The sequence below is a fragment of the Tetrao urogallus genome, assembly GCF_951394365.1.
Source record: "Tetrao urogallus genome assembly, chromosome: Z".
Classification (NCBI taxonomy): Eukaryota; Metazoa; Chordata; class Aves; order Galliformes; family Phasianidae; genus Tetrao; species Tetrao urogallus.
Window position 1 is genome coordinate 1,798,320 of NC_136816.1, and position 24,428 is coordinate 1,822,747.

Consider the following 24,428-nt stretch of genomic DNA (forward strand, 5'->3'; position numbering starts at 1 on the left):
CAAGATACACACTTGACACTTATAGGCCAACTATTCAGGTTTTTCCTGCCATAAGCTAGAATTCAGGATTATCCAGTGTACTTATAATGTACTTATAACATTATTGTGTATTTTAATGGAAGAATGTGATAAGAAAGCATTGGCCAACTCAAACTGTGCAAGCAAGTTTGGTTTACCTTTTTTTTAGATCTAGTACAAAAACAGATAATTAAAATATCTTTTAAAAATCACCACAAAGGCTTGTCCTTTTAATATCCAAGAAAATTGCTTTGCAAAACCACACAATAGTATCTCCTCTTTCTGAAAAACTGCAAGTTCTTTTTCTATGACTGTTCTAGGCTTGTACTTCAACCTAAATCTCATGCCAGTAACATATTTTGGGAATATGCATAGACATACTTGGGAAGACTAATGTTTTTTAGATGTCACATTCTAAGAAAAGTTACTGACAGCTGAATAGCAGCAACATGCAAGATACAAAGCTGAAGCAAATCGTAGTGATGGCGGAACAATGAACAAACATTTGCAACTATGAGAAACAAAGAAGTGAACAAAACAGGAGACATTTGGAAGCTTAACATTCAGCGCTGTTACAAAGGACGACACCTTCCTCCACAAAACACATTTTGGAGAAAGAGCAGGAAAGTTTGCCACTAGTGAGACAGAGCTATTGCTATAAATTTGCACTATTCTCTGAATCAGGATAGCTCAACTCTCATCACATCATACACTCGTGTCTCCCTCAAACAGTCCTATTTACAAAAAAAGCAGCAATCAAGCACCTCTTGACAATGAGTCAAACACAGAACTCACCTCTCTTCATCCAGTATAATTGAACCATCTTCTGCTACTTTCACACGAGGAACTAGAAGTGGGCCATCCTGACTTTCCTCCCCATTCTCTGCCTCCTCATCATCTTCCTCTTCATGATCAGGAGTACTTTTTTCTTCCTGTCTACAGTATTACAGGGCAAAAAATATTACTTGTGGTAGCACTCCACCAAATTGTTGCTCTATATGCCAAATGCTCAACAATTTAATTAACCACTTAACAACGCAACCTAGGAACAAGTTGGCTGATACACACTCTGAAATCTGCTTTTCATTCTGTTATGTGATGGACAAGTCCAAAACTGTAATATGAAAAGCAAGAGGCTCTTTTATAGAACACTCTCACAGATTGTTTTTTAAATAAGGGCTATGATATTGAAGCAGTAAAGGAAGATTTAACATTATTAATATTACTACATTTAAACATGTTATTTTCCAACATCAGAACTTCCTTTTTTTTTACTCTAAGTACCTTTATCTCCAAGACTTACTCTTTCATTTGATGCAGTGCAGAACTTTTTTCTGTTCTCTTTTCTTCTGCTAACGAAGACCTAGAATTTTTAAGAGTTAGAGATACAAGTTTGAACAGATATATTTCTGCTTCGCTCCCTCAAACACACTTTCACTGGATAACACACAAAAAAGCAACAAAACAAACTCTTATTTTCAATTATTTTTATCATATCTGAACTTGGTCTAATTGAACAGTCATCACTGCTGAATGAATTTTCTGTGGTTTTTCTGTTGCTTGTTGTTTTTTTTTTCTATCAACATCAATTGCTGAAGGGCAAAACAGTAGATTTCACACAGTAATCCACGAGACTATAATAAATGATCAACACCTGATTCACTGTGAAATAATTTTAATAAAGCATTTAATAGGAAGTGCAGATTACCTTATCACAGGAAACTGAACATGAAAAGTGGACCATCAGTCAGTGAGATATAAGTACATGCTGCTTTACATAACAAGCTGGAATATGATAGTACAGCAAAGCACTCCACATGAGCATCTCTACTTTGCAATAGCTGACAAGTTTGAAAGTAAAAACACAGTTCATTTGTGAAACTGGTCCCCCTTCAGTAGGCACCATATTTTTATGTAATTTTCTGCAACGTTATCAAACATAACAATTTACATCTTCAGCACTGCACATTTTATACTACATACCAGATACTGTCATAAAATGTTGGGGGGGCACACAATCCTGGCTGATGTTAAGCTTTTCATCCACCAGAATGCCCAAGCACTTCTCCTCAGGGCTGCTCTCAGAACTTTTGGGGCTCCTGGTAGATGAGAAGCTGGGTGTGAGCCAGCCACAGCACTTGCAGCCACCTGCACCCTGGGCTGTATCCAAATATGCGTGGCCAGAAAGTGAGAAAGGTGACTGTCTCCTCCTACTCTGCTCTACTGAGGCCCTATCTGTAGTACTGTGTCCAGTGAAGCCCAGCACAAGAAAGATGTGGAGCAGGTCCAAGAGACCATGAAGATTACCCGAGGGCTAGAGAAACTCTCTTATGAAGAAAGGCTGAGAGGAGTGGGCTTTTTCACCTTGGAAAGAGAAGGCACCAAGGATACCTCAATGAAGTCTTCCAATGCTTCAAGAGAGGTTATAAGCAGGAGAGAGAGACTTTTTACATGGTCTGATACTGATACTGATAGAACAAGGGGGAGTAGCTTTAAACTGAAGAGGGAAGATGTGGGTTAGATGTTATACATAAATTCTTTACTCAGAGAGCGGTAAGGCACAAGCTGCCTCGAGAAGTTGTGGATGTCCCATTCCTGCTGATGTTCATGGCCAGTTTGTATGGGGCCCAAAGCAGGCTGACCTAGTGGGTGGTAAACCTGCCCACAGCAGGGGGTGGGAACTTCAAAGTCCCTTCCAACCTACCCCATTCTGTGATTCTTCTCCCATTCTGTGCACATATACAGGACTGCCCCAACCAAAAGCATCACTTTGCTTTGTTGAATCTCATTACATTCATGTGGACCCACTCCTTGAGCTTGTTCGGGCCACTCCAAACGGCAGTCCCTGCACAGGATCAACTGCACCACTCAGCCTAGTGTCATCGCCAGACTAGCTGAGGGTGTACTTCCCACTATCTGGATCACTGAGATCACTGATAAAGATGTTGAAGAACACCAGTCCCAGCACGGAGCCCTGAGGGACACCATTCATGACCAGCCGTATTGTGGAACACAGAAGCACTAACACTCTCCTGCTGCTACCATCCAACCAATTCCTTATCCACCAAACAGTCCACCTTGTTCAAATCTACACTTTTCCAATTCAGAAATAAGAACACAGGTGTGGGATCACACCAAAGACCTTGTGTAAGTCCAGACAGATGATGAGTCAGTCTTCCTTTGTCTACTAATGCTGTTACTGCAACATATGAGGCCACCACATTAGTCAAACACCATCTGCCTTTGGTGAATCCATCCGCACTGTGTCAAACTACTTCCTTGTTTTCCATGAGCATCAACACAGCTTCCAGAAGGATCTGTTCCATGATCTTACCAGGCACAGAAGTGAAGGCTGTAGCTCCCCAACTCTTCCTTTCTCCCTTTCTTAAAAGTATAAGTGATGTTTCTTTTATTTCCAGTCGCTTGGGATTTCACCTGACATCCATGATTTGTCAAATATGATGCAGAGTGCATTGGAAACCACGCTAAGGATGCACACTGTCCAGCCGGATGGACTCATTTGTGTTCAGTCTCATCAGGTCTCAAACCTGTTCTTTGCTTACAGGGAGGTTCAGGGATATGAGATATGTGGGACTTATGACTGCCAGTGAAGAATAAGGCAAATAACTTGTTGAGCATTTCAGCCTTCCCCATGGCTGTTGTTGGATTTCTTCCTAATCAATTACTGGAGGAGGTGCACTCTTCCTGGCCTCCCTCTTCTGACCAGTGCACCTATAGAACCTGTCCTTGTCACTTTCCATATCTCTTGCAAAGTTCAGTTCATCTGCTCCTTGGTTTTCCTGAACCCATCTCCACATTTACAGACAGAATCACTGCATTATTCTCAGGCTACACATTCCCACTTCCACTGCTTGTTCAGTTCTTTTCATCCCTCAGTTTAACAAACAGCTCCTTGCTCAAACAACTACTTCAGGGTACAAGCTGACATAACATTTATCTGAATACAGCTAAGATAGTGTGTATCAGCCAAATTTCAAAACAATCTTGCTTCAGCTAGGACAGAATATTTTCTTCAGTGTCTGATATGATGCTGTGTTTTGGTTCTGGGAGAAAAACAATGTTGATTATACACAGGTGCTTACAGATGCGTGCTAAGCAGCGTTGTACAGAACCAAGGCCATTCACAGTGAAGGGCCCACGAAGAATTGGAAGAGCTGATGTAAATTGGCCAAAGGAATATTCCATACCATATCACATCAAGCAGAGGGAGTTCTAAAGAGGATGGGAGTTCACCTCATTTTTTCTTCTCCTGCTCAGCTAGCACTGGGCATTAGTCAGGGACTGGTAGGCAATTACTTGTTATATACAAGCATCACTGTTACATGCATTCATACATATATAACATGTCATAATTACTGCCCTTTTCTTTATCTTAGTAAATAGTTTTATATCAACACACAAGGGGTTTGGTTTTCTCAGTTCTCTCCCCCATCCCACTGAGAATGTGAAGGAATGAACAAATGACTGCGTGGTTCTTCGATCATCTGCTGGATTAAACCCCATCAGAGGCAGGTGATCATATCCATAGTAAAGGAATAGAGAGCATCTAGTTCATTATCTGCTTAAGGACTATTCAGTGCAAAAGAAAATTTAGCAAGGAAAGGGGTAAATAAAAGACATAGGCACATAAACATTAATGAGCAGGTAATAATAGACAATAACAAATCAAAAATTTTCTGCTACTAATTGATGGGTCTTTAAAGGAAGTACTCAGGCACAGGACTGAACGTCAGCATAAACTTCATAATTGGTAAGAATCTTTGGGATATTTGAGAGGGTTCTGTGTGACTGTCTATAACACAATGCACTCAGAAGAAGGTTGCACAACTACGTAAACTTACTGTGATATATTTAAGAGATGTGCCCACAGGAGGGAAAATCAGGGATCATGATGGACGAGTATGGTATAAGCATGGTGAAATGGATGCAATTGGAGTAAGAGAGGGATGAAAGGGCTGTAAGCAGACTGCCAGTCATTACGTCTAATGACTGATCCTTCCCACATCATCACCACAGTTTATTCAATCTCCAGTTGAACATCATGAAGCTCAAGAAAGCCAAGTGCAAGCTCCTACATCTGGATCAGAGAATCTCAACCAGCCCATGAAAAATATGGCCTGCAGGTTAAGGGAGGTGATTCTCCCCCCTCCTTCGCTCTTGTGAGAGCAATTTGTTCAGCTCTGGAGACCCCAGCACAAGAGACAAAGACCTAACAGTTAAAGCACATCCAGAGGAGAGCAACAAACATCAGAGGGCTGAAGCACTTCTCCTATGAAGGATAAACAGAGATGAAAGGTGAGAAGGGTCCCATAAGTGAAAGCAAAAAGACAAGAAGGCTTCACAGTGACTGAAAATAATTGGGGTGAAGGGGAACAGTTAGAGATAGTTTATAGAAGCAAGAATGTAGAGCTTGTTAGAAAAATAAGGGATGGCAGATAGTGGGTCTGGGACAGTGAAGGATGAAGGCCGTAAAGATAAGGTTTGAGAACAGCCCGAGGACATCTGGCAGGGAGGGGATTAGATGTCCACAGGGCAAGAAGAAACCGGTTTGGGGGTTTGCCCCCCCGAAAGGTCAGAAGTTTACAGCGAGAAAGGTCAGAAGCCTTCGGGAGGAAGACGACAAATCTTCATCCCACGACCCACTGTGCATGCGCAAGAGGGGAGGGTCTGCATGCTAATGAACTCTCAGGGGTGTAATGAATCTACAGATTCATTACATTTCCTGGGGAAAACTATTATGTATTAGTTTGGTCTCTATCTGTGGCACGATTTTTACTGATGGTGTGCAAGTTAGGCAGATCTATCCCACTTGCAGCCGGTGTCTGCGCAGGACTGAACTGTACCTATTTTGTAATCTTATTTGGGTTACAGAGTTTGCTTCTGCACATCAATCTGGACCCCAGACGGGACAACCTCTGCTCGGCTGCAGGACCAGCTGAGACAGGAGATGCCTTTGGCGCGCCCCGAGATTTCTCAGAAGGACTCCCCTTCCTCATCCGATCACTGCGAGAGCAGACAAGGACCATCCACTGGTGGATCAGGTACGTGTATGGAATGAGGGGAACCCGTGAGCCATATGGAGACGTCCTGCGGTGGGTATAGCCATTGGTGCTGCGCCTGGGCAAGTGAGCTCACAGGTTGGGGTTGCTGGCTGGGGTAAGAAAACTCCTTGAGGGGTTCCTACAAAGGGGACCTGTATGTCGTATGCGTATTGGTACAGCAGATATTTTGTTAAATGACTACTTGGATTCTTGTGGCCATAATATTGGATATCATAGATTGTACTGTTATGCCCTTATGCCCACCTGTTGTAAGTGTTCAGTATCGTGTATTTGAGTAATTGCTATCAAAACACTCGAAAGGAGTCTGGGGCTCTGAAAGCCGACATTGTGTGTGATTGCGAGCGAATGTGTTGAGGACTTGAGACACGGCACAGCTGCTGTGTGAGTGCGGAGTTTAGCAGTGATCATTGTCTGTCTGTCTTTACGTTTTTGTATGAATTTATGAATGGGGATGATAAATCCATAGAGAGATGCCTGTTCCGTTGGAGAATGAATGCCAACTTGTTTATGTAATACTGTTTTCTGCTTGCAAGCAGGTGTGTGAGGGAGGTGGGTCAATCATTGCTGGTTCTGTGGCAAGGTGCTTATATCCAAACAATATGGATTGTTAGGGGGAAGTTATATGGTATTAAGGGTGTTTATGGAAAGTGAAGAACTGCATGGTTTGATTTGTAGGTTTTGAAGGGAATGGGACAAACTGTTTTGATGATATAACAAAGTGTAATTGTTCATGGTATATGGAAGTAAAATTGAGGATATGTGGAAGTATAACTGAGGGTACACAGGAAAAAGGGTTAAAGATAAAGTGAGCTTTTCCGTGCTGGCGTGAGAGCAGCCCCTCCCACATCATTCCCTTGCAAGCAGAACGTGTTGCGAGAGAGCAAGCCAGGGATGGAGACTGCTGCTGTGAACAGCATTACTTGGAAAGGGGGAGGTGGAGAGAATAGGGCACTGAAAGCAAGAACAGTCCCTCCAGAGATCTAGGAAACCCAAAATCCCAGTGTTAGCACTGGAAGCTTCTGGAGAGGAGAAGGTAAAAATATGAATGTTGGTAGTTTATGTAATGAAGGGAGTTTGGAAAGTGAAAAGTTTGTGAAGAACACAGGCTGAGGAAGGCAAAAATGAGCAGGGTGTGACTGGGATGTCAGGACCAAAGAGAGGTGAGTGATGTGAAGGAAAAACAAAACAGAAACAAAAAGGAAAAAAAAAAACCCAAAAAACTGAGAAAAAGAGATAGTAAGGAAACTGGGAATAACAGCAGCTGCTACTGTTGTGGCACTAGAGGAGGGCTGTAGGACCCAGAGATCCACTCAGAGGTGGGAGGGGGAGGCTGGAAGAGTCCAGGAGGACTCTGTCCTACTGGAACTAAAACTGTGCGAACTGTAAAGAAAGAGGGAACTGTCTCTGTTTGCAAAGCTGAAGGATGGGAACCTGGGAAGTTTATCCTAGCAGATCTACTGGTTAAATTGCAGCTAGGGGAGCAGGATAAAGAGTGGATTAATGTGAACAGTGTTACCCAGGGTTGTTTGAGAACAGCTCGGTGATTTTCGAAAAGTGGTCAACTCGTGAACCTTAGACTCGGGTTCCTCCATTGCAGGGTGGAACCTTACTGCAGTACGCGGATGTCCCAGAAACAGAGGACTGTGTGCAACGGACTGTGAGTTTGCTGAATGTCTTGGTTTAAATGATTATCAAGTTTCTCAATAGAAAGCACAAATAACTCAGTAGCAAGTAACATATTTGGGATATGAGATTACAGCCGGACTTGAAACCTTAAGGACTGTCAGGAAAGAAATCTGCCAAACCCCTGAGCCACAAACCGCCAAGGAACTCCATAGGTTCCCAGGAATGACAGGATTGTGTCAACTGTGGATACACAGCTAAGGACTGCTATATGAAATGGGGAGGTAAGGAGGACATTCCGTCAGCTGAAACAAGAACTCATGAAGGCTCTGCTTTGGGGCTACCAGCTTGCATTAAAAAAAAAAAAAAAAAAAAGAAAAAACAAGGAATAGCCCTGGGGATCCTTGTCCAGAACCTTGGACCCATCAAAGGGCAGTGGCACACTTCTCCAAACGGCTTGATGAAGTAAGGGATGGCCGGGGTGCCTGAGGGTGATGGCTGTAACTTAATATTTGAGAAGCCAGTAAAGCTATGCTAGGCCAAAGAATAACAGTTTTAATAACTCAAACAGTGTCTAATGTATTGGAGGCAAAAGGGGGGCACTGGCTCTCACCCCAAAGGTTCCTGAAATCCCAGGCCATCTTGGTAGAGCAGGATGATGTAGAATTAATCGTAACTAATATCGTCAACCCAGTATCTTTCCTTAGCAGAACTCCTGGAGGACCAGTATTTCATGACAGCTCTGAAACAACTGAAGCTGTATATTCCACCCGATTGGACCTGAAGGACAAACCCTCAGAAGACACCTGGCTTACCGACGGTAGCAGTTTTGTGAGACAAGGCTACGTAAGGCAAGATACGGCTAGGAATCCGCTGCTGACAAGGTAATCAAAGCACAACCATTACCTGAGGGGACTTTCCCTCAAAAGGCTGAAATAGCTGCCTGGACAAGAGCCTTAATTATATGGACAGATGCTAATTATGTATTTGGGATGCTACACACACATAGCACCATCTGAAAAGAGCGAGGATTGCACGCACAAGGAAAACAGCATGATGTAAATCTACCAAAGAGCGTGCTGCTATACATTGTAAAGTACATCAGAAAGGTAACACTGTACAGGAAACTGGAAATAAGATGATGATGGGTCAAGTGGCAAAACAGGTAGTTAGGGAAGGTTTTAATTCCAGGCAGTAAACTTAAAATCTCTGAACCTGAGTAAGAACCTGTAAAATATTCTAGAGAGGATAGGAATCTAATTAATGATTTAGAAGGGAAGCTAACAATGAGAAACTGACTTCTCAAACTCCCAAGAAAAGGCAGGAAGTCACTGTACGTTGGTACTAACTGATACCTTTTTACAGTGGCCAGAGGCATTCCCCTGTAGAACTATTAAGCCATGTGGGGTAACTAAAGTATTGTTACACGAGGTTATTCCAAGATGCTGAGAACTACTTGGTCTGTTAAGGAAAGTACAGCATCGAAAGCTAAACTCGAAAAGAAAAGATGAGTCAGTCACTAATTTGCTTCATCTCAGTGTACACAGTACGGTGTCTGTAGCAAGTTGATGTTGTGTGCTGTTACATTTTGTATTTTGGTTGCAGTAGTACTATATTTTGTATTACATTCATTTCTTATTGTTAAACATATGATTCTCACTCTTCTCCCTTCTATTTGGATCAACCTTACATTTCTATATTTAACAGAGGCTGCTGTTAAGGAAAGTAATAACACTCTCATTAGTGAGCATGAATATCATAATGGAAGTAATATGATGAGCAGGTGTTATTTGGGTAAAGATTTCTGGTGGCTGGGCAGAGACGGGAGAGCTCAAACTCCCACCAGGCATAGAGAGAACTATTTATAGACATAAATATGTATATATTTATAGACATAAATATATATATATATTATATTATAAATAATATAATAAACATCAAAATCCAAGGAGGGTTGAAAGAGTAAATAACCAATTGGTAAGGAATAATACAAGGTACCAAGCCCTTATCCTGGTCTTAGCTGGAAAAGGCTATAGTGAATATCGCTGCAACTCTAGAAATAGTAGAAAATGCCACAACAAATGCATTACGAGCAATCCAAGAGGAGGTATCCTTTTTGTCCAAAGTGGTACTCCAAAACAGGATGGCATTAGATCTATTAACAGCTAAAGAAAGAGGGGTATGCAAAAGAATAAATTAGAGTTGCTGTGCTTACATAAATAAGGATCTCAGAATTGAAACAGACTTAAGGAAAATGTGGGGGCAAACAAAAGTCCTGCATAGGACAAGCATTGATAACACTGGGAAATAAATCTATGGGGCTCACTTGCTAGCTAGTTACTGAATCTAGGATAGCTAAAGTTTATCTTGGCATACATCATACTGGTACTACTGGTGAGCCTTATCTGTGTGGTAACGAGGTGCTCTATCTGCCTGTGCTGGAATACTAGAAGGGAATATGAGCTATGGAAGAGACTTGAGTAAAGCAAAAGGTGGAAAGCGGAACTTATTTCACATGTTAAAAAGGAGTAATCTAGCAGGTGGAAATCCTGCTAGATTAAAGAAAAGGGGGGAATTGAAGGTGAGAAGTGCCCCATAAGTGAAAGTAAAAAGACAAGAAGGCTTCACAATGACTAAGAATAAGGGGATAAGGGGGAATAGTTAGTTTATAGAAAAAAGAATGTAGAGCTTGTTAGAAAATAAAGGATGGCAGACACTGGGTCTGGGACAGTGAGGGATGAAGGCCTTACAGATTAGGTTTGAGAACAGTCCGAGGACATCTGGCAGGGAGGTGATTAGGTGATCTTTAACCCATGGTGCACGGGCAAGAGGGGATGGTCTGCATGCTAACAACTCTCAGAGGTGTAATGAAAATGGACCCAAATTCTGGGAAAACTATTGATTATGCATTAGTTTGGCCTATATCTGTAGCAGGATTTTTACTGACACTGTGCAAGTCAGGCAGATCTATCCGCCTTGCAGCCGCTGCCTGCGCAGCACTGAACAAACTGTACCTGCTTTGGAATCTTGTTTGGGTTACAGAGTTTGATTCTGCACATCAGAGATAAGGTTTTTCAGCCTGGCAAAGGTCTTAAAGGGAGCTTATGAACAGGAGGGAAATCAACATGGGTAGATAGTGAAAGGACAAGCGGGAGTGATTTTAAACTAAAAAAGGAGTAGACAGATATTGATGTTAAGAAACTTTTTACTACAAGGGTGATTAGATAGAGGAACAGGAGTTCTGGCACTTCATCACTGGAACTGTTCAAGGCTAGGCTGGATGGGGCTTAGAGCAATCTTACCTAATGGAATACATCCCTTCCTATGGCAGAGAGGTTGCTCTATATGATCTCTCTGCCACAAGATCTATAACTCAGCTACCACAGAAGAGGCTGCCTTTCACTGCACCAGCAGGTCTAGTTACCAGAATCCAGACAGGTTAGCAGATAAGAGAGGTTTGCATACCAGTTAGTGGAGGCAGTACAGGTCTTAGTTCAAACAGCTAGAGAGGCAAGATGTATGCAGACCTACCTGTCAGCAATTACAGAGACTAGGTTGTGGCTTATTCAGCTCTAGGGGAATTACAGAATGACAGAATTGTAGGGGTTGGAAGGGACCTCCAGAGATCACCGTGTCCAACCCCCTGGCAAAGCAGGTTCCCTACAGCAGGTCGCACAGGTCGGCATCCAGGCAGGTCCTGAACATCTCCATAGCAGGAGACTCCACCACCTCCCTGGCAGCCTGTTCCAGTGCTCCGTCACCTCACTGTACAGAAGTTCCTTCGCACATTGGTGCAGAACTTCCTATGCTGCAGTTTCCAGCCGTTTCCCCTTGTCCTGTCTCCACTCACCACTGAAAAGAGTCCGGCCTCGCCATTCTGCCCCCCACACCTCAGATAATGATAGACTTGGATCAGGTCCCCTCTCAGCCTTCTTTTCTCAAGGCTGAACAGACCCAGTTCACTCAGCCTTTCCCCATAGCAGAGATGCTCCAGGCCCCTCACCATCTTGGTGGCCCTGCGCTGGACTCTTTCCAAGAGATCCCTGTCTGTTTTGTACTGGGGAGCCCAGAACTGGACGCAGTGCTCCAGATGAGGCCTCAGCAGGGCAGAGCAGAGGGGGAGGATCACCTCCCTCGACCTGCTGGCCACGCTCTTTTAATGCACCCCAGGATGCCATTGGCCCTCTTGGCCACAAGGGCACACTGCTGGCTCATGGCCGACCTGTCGTCCACCAGGACACCCAGGTCCCTCTCCACAGAGCTCCCCTCCAGCAGCTCATCCCCCATCCTGTACCGGTGCATGCAATTATTCCTTTTGTTAACTTGCTTTTGTTAAACCTCATCCGTTTTTTTTCTGCCCAGCTCAATGTCAGGTCACAGCTTGAACTGGTAATTGAGTACCTGGAGAAGGTCTGTAGATGGCCTAGAGATCATAGACAAGTTGTTCGCACATTGTTTCCCCATGTGAGCAGAAGAGGCTGATCCAGGGTGGAGCCCCCTTGTGCTCATATAAGCATCAGCTACAGAAGGGAGGGCACTTCTTGGACCTGGGCTGCTTCCTGGGAAACAGTGCTGTATAGCCGGAGAGCCTCTTCACCAGCCGGGTGAGTTCCACTCCTCTTCCTGTATATGACTATTGGCCTGCCTGTGAACACTTCCCCTGGTATCACCAAGAACCTGTCAGAAGCTATTTTGCTTCTTCATGAGAGAAACATATAACTTTGCATGCAAAAGCCTGTATGTACAAGTAGCCTGGTAAAGCTCCATGATCCATTCAGGCATGGACATCAGGCAGTCTGAGAGCTCAAATTTAACAGCTCTGTTGTTGCAGGAATATTTGTATATTAGTATGTGAGTGCATGAATCTGTTCTACAGCAGACACCCAGCTGAACGAGCCAGGGAATAAGAGATGCACATGCATGACAGGAGGCTCTGAGGCTGTGCTGAATTCTCAGGATTCGTGAACGTAGAGAGGAAGGAATAACAGGACTCAGATAGCTGTACTTATGGCGACTGTTGTTAAGGAAGAGAAACCTCAACCTAGGAAGAGAAATGCTCATTCCCAAAGTCCACTAGATTTTGCAGTGATTCATAACTTCTAGTAATAAATTTAGCAGAGCCTACGTAGCAAAGACCAACTTACTATTACTGTGCATCTCTACAGAGAGGATCTGTGGGGAAAGATTTTACAATTCAACATATATGTTAAGTTTCCTTTTCATTTTTATACAGAATTTCTGTACAAAGACTGAGTAGACATAAAAGGGTTTAGAAGCTTTTGTTATCATTATAATAATACTGCATCCGTGCTAACGCTCCAGATTTGGGAATTCTCCTCACAGTCACTAAATTGGCAGAAATAAAAAAAAAGTCATTTAACCCAAGGAGGAGGAAAAAAGCCACACTTACTTCATGGGATTGTTTTCTGGTAGATAGTATATCAAGTCTCTCATGGTCATTTTAGTGCGATCTGGCGGAGAACATCCTTCAATTATTGGAGGCCTGTGTTTGAGTTGTTTCTGTATAAAAGCAAAAAACAATTTCAACCAGGAAGTACTTTTTATTTCATAAATAGCATTATTTGCTGATTACATACTGTAGTTAAGTGAAGTTTGTTCTTTTGTTGGTGGAATTTGGAGGTTACTTTTTTGTTTGCGTTCACACTGAACTGGTAAGTTTATGATAAAGTGTATATTTATCAAAGGGACCATAAGAAATTCACCTTCTCAGACATATTCAACACTTGGCAAAGCTAAGTCACGTAACTCAGTCAGCAAAGGTCTAGGAGATGCAAGAAATCCCAAGCTTTTTTTTTTTTTTTTTTAAACAGCATACTTCACCACAGTATTTTCAGCTGTGAAAACTCACATGCTAGTGATGATACAGTAGCATGCTCTCACGCTTAAAAAGGTTAAGTGTAATGAAAAGTAAAGATACCTAATTTCTCATGACATCTATATAATGAGGGAACACAGCATTGCTACTGCTTATAAATTAAATCCCCACAGGGCTACTGACATATCATGAAGTATTAGCAGTACGATTATTGTCAGGAAACACTACTACAAAGAAGCAATGATAACGTTGGGTAGATAACATCTTTCTCTGCCCTTCATAAATCAGCACTGCTCAAGGTAGAAGCCTACCATCCGTTCTTTCTTCAGCTCTTCTTTAAGCATTTCTCTTAACTTCCGAGCTTTGAGGATCCTTTCACGGTCAGAACATTCTCGTTTCTCTTTCACAGGAGATGGTTTTGGAGGTAGCTTTTCCTCCTGTGCCACTGATGTTTCCTGTGTTGGTCTCTCCTTAAGAGGGGAGGGTATGTTCTTCAAGGTATCGTCAGTTTTTTGAGCAGCTACACTTTGCTCTTTGTTCATTGATTGTTTTAGTGGGGAAAACTGTGGCACTTGTGGCACAGGTGTTTTCTTTTCAGGTAGCATGGGAGACTTTGAAGGGCTTTCAACATGACTTGTCTCTGATGGAGGAGAATCCTTCTGAAGCGAAGCACTGCCATCAGGAACCTGTGATGCTCGCCTTTGTGGCTTTGATGCAGTGTGCAGATCAGATGAAGGCCCAGCTCTGGGTTTGACAAGATTGGGCATAGTGGAAATCCGTTTTCTTCTCTGTGTAGGCATGTCTGTAGGTTTACTGGCTTCTCCAGCATCACTTGAGCTGTTAGTCTTCTCATCACTGGAAAATGTAAGAGATTACTCTGAAATACTCTACAGTGACAGATTTACAACACTTGCTATCAGAACAGCTAATGCTGTATAAACACATAAATAAATAGTAAATAGAATAGTAATAAACACAGAAAAATACAACTGTATACAAGAAGCCACAAATGAACTATCCAATACCTGTCACTGCCTCAAACTAATCAGATATGAGAAATGGCCTATTTTCAAATGCTAAGTACTAATGCTACAAAGTAGTTGACCAACAATGTCAAATTCACACATTCCTCTTTTGTGAGGCTCTAACCTTTTTATTAGAATATGATATTTCATGGTATGATGAAGTTAACAAACATACGTAAAAGTACTGCACACAATGCGTTACATGTTAAAAACATTTTAATAAAGGTATGCACAAGTAGCCTTATGATTTTTCACTGGAATCCATGCATTCCTCTAATACAATAGGTAAAATCTAACCTGTGCTGTTGTTTTTTTTTGTTTGTTTGTTTGTTTTTTTAAGAGCATGAAAAATTTCAGGAGTGAAACTGGCTGCTTATTCACTGAACACATAAAAAAAAATGTACTTCAGGGGACAACATCTTCTAGCCTTCCTTGGAAACTTCCTTATTAAGGTACTGTTTTAATCTCTTACATAGAAAGAATTTTCCAAGTGTAAGCAAAATTGTTCATCATTATTATCTTAAGCAGTTCTAGTATTCGTCTCCTTGGCTGCTTCTCACAGTAAAACTGCAGCAGAATTACAACTGAGTCACAAAGAGCTTTTTAACTTCACACATATTTCTTGTTTCTGAACCACTGACCACACCTATGGTTTAATTATCCAACTCCAAAAGTACTCAGAAGCAAATGTAGGCATAAATGAAAAAAAAAAAAAGCAAAAAAAAAAAGCAAAACTTCTCCAAATAATCTCTCAGCATTTAGTACACATCTTTCAACAGGAGTCGAGCAACTTCACCATATACTGTTTGTGTTTTAAATGAGACCTGGTAAACTCAATCCAGTGTCCTCCAGTGATTGCACAGCATGGAACAGGGGCAAAAAAATTCTCTGATCTCCACATTACCTGTGGCTTACATATACTTTCCCTAGAGTACCACAGTAGATTTCCCATAGTTAAATATAACTTATCTGTGCTGGCTTCGAGTGGGACAGAGTTAACTGTCCCCACAGCAGCACATATGTTGCTACATTTTGGGTTTGTGGTGAAAAACCATCAATAATGCATCAAGTTTCAATGGTTGCTAACTGTTATTTGCCCGCATTCCAGGCCTATGCTGCTTCTTATGCTGCCTTGCCAGCAGAGGTGGGGATGTGTAAGAGTCTGGGAGGAAACAAGGCCAGGAGAGCTGACCCAAAGTAGCCAAAAAGATGTCCTGTATCCTGTGATGTTGCATTCAGAGGAAGAAGCTGATGAAAGGAAGAAAGCAGGAAGAATGTTCAGGGTGAATCTGTTCATCTTCCCAAATAACCATTGTGTGATGGGCCCTGCTTTCCTGGAGAAGACTGTCAAGAGAGAAGAAGTGAATGAACTCCTTGGTTTGCTTCAGTTGCAGCTGCAGTTCCTGCTTCACATACTGAAGTATCTTTATCTTGCCCATGCATTTTTGCTCTGTTACCTTTCCAACTTTCTCTCAGCTGTTGTGGGGCTGAGATGCCTACTGAAGTCAGCTCACAGTATTAGCAGAGACCACATTAAAAAGAACTTTTCATCTTATGATCAGGGAATTTCATTTCCCTGATAATCACCAAAGCCAAATCACAGGTTAGAAGACAATGAAAAAGTAGTACAGGTACAGCTTGAAGAGGCTAGGGCAGAATACTTTGGGTGGGGCAGGAAAATAAGTAAGATACCCATATTTGCCATTAATTTTTCCGCAGAGCACAAAAACCTTCTTGCTGCTGCATTCTACCAATTCTTAAAACTTGAATCAAACTGAGTACATATCCTTTTATCTTCAGAGGCAGCCAATCTTTAAAATGCATCATCTACAGAAACAGCTTTCCAAGAAGCTAATAACTGCCTACACTGCAGTAAATCCCTGGGGCTTCCCTCTCCTATTTGCTTAGCAGAGGCCTTCAGAACCAAACAGAAGAATTCAGTGTAATTTAGGAAGAGTAGGAAGAGCAAATGTAGGAAATAAGGCAGCAGCTCTCACCTGAGCATTTACTGCCTGCTCCCAGGACTGAAAATTCCCCTCAGTCTCCTAATACTTGCAGCTGGACACTCCCTTCTCCCACTGTCTGAATTCTGGAAGCCTAGCCTAGCTAAATGCCTGTGTTTATAGGCAAAGCAAACAGAAATTGTAAAAAAAACAAAAAAAACCCAAAAAAACAACAAAACAAAAAAAAAAAACCCCACACCACAGAATGTCATATAGGACAGATTCTAACTTATAAAAAAAAACAAAACAAAACAAAACAAAAAAAAAACCCAGGTAATAATGCAACATGCCAAACCAGCCACGTGGGAAGAGTATTCTGAAGGGCACTTATCAGACTGGAGACAGCTCTGGGAGAAGTGCTCCCAAGCCCAACCTTATTTCCACTGCAATGAAAAGCACTTAGGATACTAAAAAAGCCAGAGGAAAAGTCAGAGTGTTTCAGCTCGGCAGTGCACGCGGCAGCCGACGCAGAGCGGAGGACGCGGTGAGAATGCCGAGTCACACCGCGGCGCGCAAGCTGCTCCGGACGCGTGCAGCGTTGCGGACCCCCAGGGGCGGCTGCGGCTACCGAGCCCGGCCCGCCCCGCCCTGCCGGGACCGACGCAGCCAGAAGCCGCAGCCCCGCGGGGCGGTCTGCAGCCCTTCCCGCGCCCAGCGGCACGGCGGGACCCACCTGTCGGCCCGCCGGCTTTCGGCAGCCGCAGCCTCATCCCTAGAAGCCGCCGGGGAGCCTTGCGGCTCCGCTTCCGCCGCGCCGCCGGCACCCCTCCCGACGGGCCGCACATTGGGCCTCACGGCGAGGCGGGCTCGGCGGAACATGACGCCGGGTCGGCGGGAGGCGCGCCGTAGCCTGCGAGGGGGGACGGGCGGCGGAGCGGCAAAAACGGCCGGGCCGGCTCGCGCACGCAGGCGGCGCGGCGGCGCGGCCGTGACGTCATCAGCGCGCGACGCGGGCGCGGTAGAGCGCCGCAATGGAAGCGCCCTCCTCCTCCTCCTCACGGCCGGCGGGAGGCTCCGCTCTACCGCTGTGCGCCCGCCCCCAGTGCGCGGCACGCTGGTTGGGTGAAGCGCCGTACCCGATTCACGTGACGTGTGGGTCGGTAGCGCTTCATAAGGAGCGGGAGCGGGGGGCGGCGCGGGAGAACGTTCTAGCAGGTGTCGGCTGTCGGGCGTTTGGCGTGCTGCGCGGCCCCAGCGTGTCGCGATGACCCGTGAGTGCCCGCAGGGCTGCTTGGGATGTGCGGCGCGCGCTGAGCAGCGCGGCTGTCGGGGTGTTTCGTTCCTCAGGGAGCGGCGGGGAGGGGAGGTTGAGCAGAGGTGGTGGTCCGCGCCAGCGGCGGAACCGCTCGGCTTACGGGCTGTCGTGGGATGGCGGGTACGCGACTGCGCCTGGCTTTGTTTGTGGTTAGGGCTGAAAGCGTTGTGAATTCATTCATGAGTAGTCTTCTGTTTTCTATATATCTGTGCTGAAACGGTGAAGAACTGTGAGCTGAATTTAGAGTGTTGCCTGCTTGGTGGGGTTGCTCTTTTGGCTTCTGCAGGTTGTATTCAGCAGCACAGGAGCTGCCTGCCGTGAGGTGAGGAGGCACTTTGGGACAGCACAGATGCAGCTCTGAGTCTTCTGTACTGCTCAAAGTGCAAATGATGACCTGGATCACAAACAGCACACAGATCAGACCTTGAATTTGAGAAAGTGGCGGGCTAATGGCTTTTTGTGGTGTTTGTTTCCTGTTCTCATAGCTGTGTGTTAAGGAATAAAGAGATGTACAGTGTCCTGCAGCCAACGATAACAGAGCTATAGTGTTACATTGTAAGGTATTTCAGTTCAGTTCATTTCAGGTCAGTGCAGTGCCAGGATGCTGGAGAGAGGGGTAGCAGCTGTGGTATGCTGCCTCCCTGTTTGCTCTAAGCTCTAGTTCAGAAATACCAGTCACATCTGGACTAGACTCTCATTTCAGATGTTCATCTGGTAAAATAGAATGAGACTGGGCTGCTAATTAGAATCTGTGCCTCAGAATTCATAAATTTGTGGTAGTTCTTGTACTGCCAGAATGGAAATGTGCAAATACCTGAGATGCCTGAAAATGCAATAAATCTGTGAAGATATTGGTGACTGGATGAAATGATGAATGGTTGTTGTTTTTGGTTGGTTTTTTTTTTTTTTTGGTACTCATCTTCCATTATTCCTTTGTGTTTGTATCAAACTGCCCTGTTTACTTCAGCATTCTGTTTTCGGAACACAGTGGTGGTCAGTTCTATTCTGCTGGAGATCTGACATGTGATTAGGTCCTTTGCTGTTCAGAAAGTACTCCAGGGACTATGGCATCTCTACTCAGTCTTTACTGCCATGCTCTTTGGCCTCTGTCCAGGAAAAATGATTACAGCTTGTTCCAGTGCTGTACAGAAGTTTCTGCTTACTTTTCTCTAAAAAGACAGCTGGATCTTGGAGATGGAAGAGCACAGATAGGCAGCACTAAGGCTATATGCCTTGCTTCCTATCAGAACCACCTTTCCTAGAAGATGTAGGTTGATGTATAGAATGTATAAAACAGCGTCGTCACTTAAGAGATAGGAATATTCAGTCAGCATCTCAGGTAAAGTGCAAAGGGCAAATAGTCCTTATGATGTTTTCTCAGGAACAGAAATGGTACGAGTAAGTTTATTTTCAAACAGCAGCTTTTTTCTGCATGCTTAGTGTATATACAGTGCTGCCGTACTTTTCCACCTGTTCTCCTTTGCTGTGCAGTAATAGCAACCAATCTTTTCATTCCACCATCCAGCTTGGTTCTTGTGCTGAGATTATACATACGGGTATGGAATAACTGCAGATGCTGCTTGATTAAAGAAGGAAGTGTGTAAGATTATGAATGGAGGGTAGCTTCTGTATGAATTTTATCTAAAACAGTGTGTTTTGACTTCCCACTTTTTTTTCCTTCATGATAAATATTTATTTAGTTTTTTTCAACCACCACATAAGACCTTGCTACTAATATACTCATGTGACATTCATGCACTAAGCACTACAAAACTGAAGAACCATTTATAGCCTGGAATGTATCATCTGCTTATGAGTCATCAAGTTCTAATCAACTCCCAATACTGCCAGAGATAGCCATTTCATTTCCGTTTCTGAAAAAATATTGACTGTTTCACGTGGCAGAACTCTGGGAATAGGATCTCGCTGAGTGCTTGTGAGAAGGATGGAGCTGAAATTCTTTTAGCTTTTGCAAAATGTAGTCAGTCTCAGGTGAAGTACATCTTGAGAAGCAGGAGCAGCCCTCAGGAAGTAGCAGTGGTAATATGCTGTATGTTATGCCTCTTGCCAGGGGCTATACAAACTGCTGTGAAGAAGGAACACTTTTGTATTGTTGGCATGGCAGTACATTTATCAGCTCAGAAGTGGGTTTGTACAAAGCTGTGGATTATATCAACAGGAAAGCTTTAAGTTTTCTTCTTCGCCTTGTTCTGTCTCTGTATACCTGAAATTACAGGCATGTAATTGGAGAGATAGGTTTTGGAGTTTGAGAGATGGCATAGGTCATCTTAAGGATTTTCAGCTAATACAGAAGTGTTAGTGTCTGTGATGGCTGTGGCCATTACAAAGAAGACCTGGAGTGTTTGGTTGGAGAGGTGGGACTGTTCTGAGCAGTTGCTGTGTTGTGCAGTTCTTCATGCTTTCAGGAGGGCTTTCAGATCAAAAAGATTGCAAGCCTTACTTCTTAGCAGCTAGTTCAGGGTGTTGATAGTTGTGGAGGAAGCTTTCTGTCCCCAGAGAGTCATCCTCTGTGCTGGCAACAGTGTTGTATGTATATTTTTAATAAAAATATATTCTCTTATTGCTGTCTGTTGAAAGGGAGGCTAAACACTTCGTAAGGCTGTGCTTGAGTACAACAAATGTACTCAACAAATGTACTCTCAAATGACTTACAGTCACTTATTTATTACTGTTCAATTGTAGTAAGTTGAATGGACTAACAGTGCCTCACCTGCAAAGTAGGTAGACCAACAATGACTGTGTCCTTGCTGCCAAGGTATCACCTATACAGGGAAACTCATAAAAGGAGGAAGCTGTTAGCTTAGAATGAAATCAAAGAAGCATGCAGAGGAAGGAAAGCTATGAACAAAAGCCTGTGGCAAGAACTTGCCTGAGTGTTTGTCCGTGAAAGCGATGGGACTGCCTTCTCATGTGAACTGTGTTCGGAGTGTCCACCCTGTGCAAGGACATTGTAAACACTTATTCTGGGGAGTGTGCTAAGCTCTTTTTTTTACTTATCAGGGTGTCTTGATGAGGATGTGGGGTTCTGATTGTGCATTAATTTCAACTTTGTGAACTCCACTTCTATTCCAAGGTTCTCTGTGTTACATGCTTTGTAAAATTAATCCTGGGGTGAAACTGTCTCCTTTAGCCTCATACAGAGTACAGTGGAGCTGTCTTGGAGCAAAAGTCAGTTAAACTTCTCTTCAGCTGCTTGTATACTCCATCGTCTTCTCTGCTTTCACAGTTCTAGGTGAAGGCAACTCTAGCATTTAATAGTAGTCCTAACTGAACTTCTGGGATATGCATATACTGGTAATAGAATACAAATCCAATAAAATGTAAAGTAAAAGTTCTCAGATCTGAATTTACACCTTAACAATACTGGTCATTTTCTAAGTGGCATCTTTGGAATTGTATTTCTTCTACAAATCTGTGTGAGATTTGTACTGCTGTTGCAAAGTATGAGCAAGATTTAAAAGTTCAGGCTGCTTGACCACAAGACCACTGCTGAGTCTAGCAGTGATTTTGTGTGACAGCAACCACAGATGAAAAACAGGTAGATTTTTCTGAGTTCCAAATAAGTATGGCCATTGGCTGCTTGATTTCTTAAGAGGGCCTTGGGAAGAGTTTGAGGAGGCTTTAAAAGCTCCCTTAAGTTGCCTTAATTTTAATGCAGTTCTTTCAGTCTAAAATTAATTTGTAAGCCACATTGGATGGTGACATCATGTTTATAACTTCTTGAGGAAGACTCGTCATTGGAAGAGCAGTCGTCATCATTGTGCCTGGCCTTGAATGCTTCCAGGGAGGGGTCAGTCACGGCCTCCCTGGACAAGCTGTTCCAGTGTCTCACCACTCTCACAGTAAAGAATTTCTTCCTAATATCTAGTCTAAATCTACCCTCCTCCAGTTAAAATCATTTCCCCTCACCCTGTCATGACCAGCCCTTAGTCTCTCCCCAGCTTTTCTGTAGGCCCCCTTCAGGGACTGGATTGTTGCTATAAGGTTCACCCAACGCCTTCTCTTCTGCAGGCTGAAGAGCCCCAGCTCTCTTAGCCTGTCCCTGTAGGGGGGCACTCCAGCCCTCTTATCATCTTTGCGGCCCTCCTCTGAGCCTTGTTATTGTGCTTCTTATGTTGAAGCCTCAGAACTGGATACAATACTCCAGGTGGGGTCTTGTGAGAGCAGAGCAGAGGGGCAGAATCACCTCCCTTGACCTGCTGGTCACACTTCTCTTGATGTAGCCTAGGGTACAGTTGGCCTTCTGGGCTGCAAGTGCACATTGCTGAGTCTTTCATCAATCGACACCAACAAATCCTTCTCTTCAGAGCTGCTCTAAAGCCATTCTCAACACAGCATGTATTTGTGCTTGTGTTGCTCTTTACCAGGGAGCAGGACCTTGCACTTGGCCTTGTTGAACTTCGTGAGGTTGGCATGGGCCCCTGTCCAGGTCCCTCTGGATAGCATCCCAAAGGGCACTCCAGCATGTCAGCTGCACCACTCAGCTTGGTGTCATCTGCAACTTGCTGAGGGTGCACTCAATAAGGCTTTCTTGCTTCACTGTGCAAGAGAGGCAATGACAAAAGATAATGTAATTGCTAATTGCAAAATGAGCCAAATAAATAGCCAAATAAATATTTTTGTAATAGACATGCTAATTGCATTTAGAAAGTAGTGCTGCCTGTATAAACTGTACGGTATCTTGTAGGTGGAAATCAGCGTGAACTTGCCCGACAAAAGAACCTGAAGAAGACTCAGGAAACTCTTAAAGGGAAAAGGAAAGAGGATAGCTTGTCTGCATCTCAGAGAAAGCAGAGGTAAGGTACACAGCACCCTTGATTGGAGTGATTGTGCAAAATAGCTGGAAAAATGAGACATACAACATCCAGTGTCTTAGCTGAAACAGGGTTTAAGTACTTTTCTTTGGTTCATGGTCCACTCATTTATCAGAGTACCAAACCTGGAAGTAGGTTTTACTGTACCTGCTGTTATACATTTTGGCATATACATTTTTGGCAAGACTGGAAAGGCTTAGTGCTTTTGAGCAGCTTTATGTCTGGTATTAACAGGGAAATATTTTGTAATACTGTCTTGAAGATGTTTGATCCATTGTGCTCTTTATTTCTAAAATTACATTATACTTTACAGAATTCTCTTAGTCTAGTGGCATTTCTACATCATGGGATACCTTGCTGAAATGACCAGGATAAAAATGCGATAGTGGTTAACTAGTTATTTTATAATATCTGCCCTTCATTGAAATGGAATTGAAAAAGGGCTGCTAAAAAGATGTATGAAAATCTGGTTAGAAAAACAGCAAGCCAATATCTGCGATCCTTTTTTTTTCTTTCTTTCTTCACAGAGACTCTGAAATAATGCAGCAGAAACAGAAGGCAGCAAATGAAAGGAAGTCTCTGCAAGCTGGAGCAAAATGAACTGTCTGCGTGGAGAAGATAAAAATACATCAATCAAGGAAAAGGACCTAGAAGATCATTCATAAAATGACTTGCCATTAAATGATTAAATGTTTATCTTGCAGCCTTCTTCAACTAGCATTAGTTTGTTTTCTGTTTAGTATAGGCTTAGTTGTTTAGAATATCTATATATAATAATATCTATAAATATCTAAGGTGTGGGGGGCAGAATGGCGAGGCCGGACTCTTTTCAGTGGTGAGTGGAGACAGGACGAGGGGAAACGGCTGGAAACTGCAGCATAGGAAGTTCTGCACCAATGTGCGAAGGAACTTCTGTACAGTGAGGTGACGGAGCACTGGAACAGGCTGCCAGGGAGGTGGTGGAGTCTCCTGCTCTGGAGATGTTCAAGACCTGCCTGGATGCCGACCTGTGCGACCTGGTGTAGGGAACCTGCTTTGGCAGGGGGTTGGACTCGATGAGCTCTGGAGGTCCCTTCCAACCCCTACAATTCTGTCATTCTGTGATTCTGTGAATGCAGTTTCAAAACTGACTATAGTCTTCTGCATGCATAGAAATGATCATAGGTAGTAATAGCTTTACTCCAGCTATTGCTGCGTTTGTAGATTTTACCTAATGGTTCCAGTAATCAGTTTTCTAAATCTACAGTGAGACCTGATTTTCTTGTCTTAACTTTTAAAGTACAACATCCTCCACAGTGGAACACACGAATCAAATGTGCTTGGACTTACAGAGGTCTAAACTGTAGAACTCAATCATATTTTTACAATAAAATGTTGCATGAAATACTGTCTAATCTGATGTGGTTATGCTTGTTAACCAGTTGATTGTGAAGCTAGCAAAGAACACAAAATAGGCGGAACTGTGGAGGAAGCGATACGTCATTGTTCAGTCTGTGCTACAGGAGCAGCTTATCCAGTTTTCGGTTTCACAGGTAATCTTCGAGTACTGCTCGTAATAACTGGAGAAGCTCCAGACTTCAAATTAATGAATTGCAAACGTCGGCAGATCTTGAGGTTGTTCTGTCGCTAAAAGGGTTGAAAATCTGCGTTCAAACTGACAATAAGAATAACATCATGAAACGGGCAGCCCTTGCTTTGCACATAGGTTGGCTGCGTGGGTGAGCCTTAAACCTCTGAGGGAGGAGTGTTG

General features: G+C 43.4%; 2 protein-coding genes across 2 annotated transcripts in view; one reads left to right on the forward strand and one right to left on the reverse strand.

Moving 5' to 3' along the window:
* Positions 1–17,407, reverse strand: part of BDP1 (BDP1 general transcription factor IIIB subunit) — a gene marked incomplete at both ends in the record, with an annotated part of 59,902 nt that extends 42,495 nt beyond the window's left edge. Inside the window, 5 exons of the mRNA XM_079548835.1 lie at positions 814–954; positions 1,322–1,381; positions 13,135–13,244; positions 13,872–14,415; positions 17,262–17,407. Of these exons, the coding sequence (XP_079404961.1) occupies positions 814–954; positions 1,322–1,381; positions 13,135–13,244; positions 13,872–14,415; positions 17,262–17,407 (1,001 nt within the window). The remainder of the gene's footprint in view (positions 1–813; positions 955–1,321; positions 1,382–13,134; positions 13,245–13,871; positions 14,416–17,261) is intronic.
* A 385-nt stretch (positions 17,408–17,792) lies between these two features.
* Positions 17,793–23,278, forward strand: SERF1A (small EDRK-rich factor 1A; the record flags this gene model as incomplete). Its single annotated transcript, XM_079548590.1, has 3 exons — positions 17,793–17,799; positions 22,552–22,660; positions 23,206–23,278. 3 exons carry the CDS (start codon positions 17,793–17,795, stop codon positions 23,276–23,278), a joined length of 189 nt encoding a protein of 62 aa, XP_079404716.1.
* Between the last annotated feature and the right edge of the window lie 1,150 nt (positions 23,279–24,428).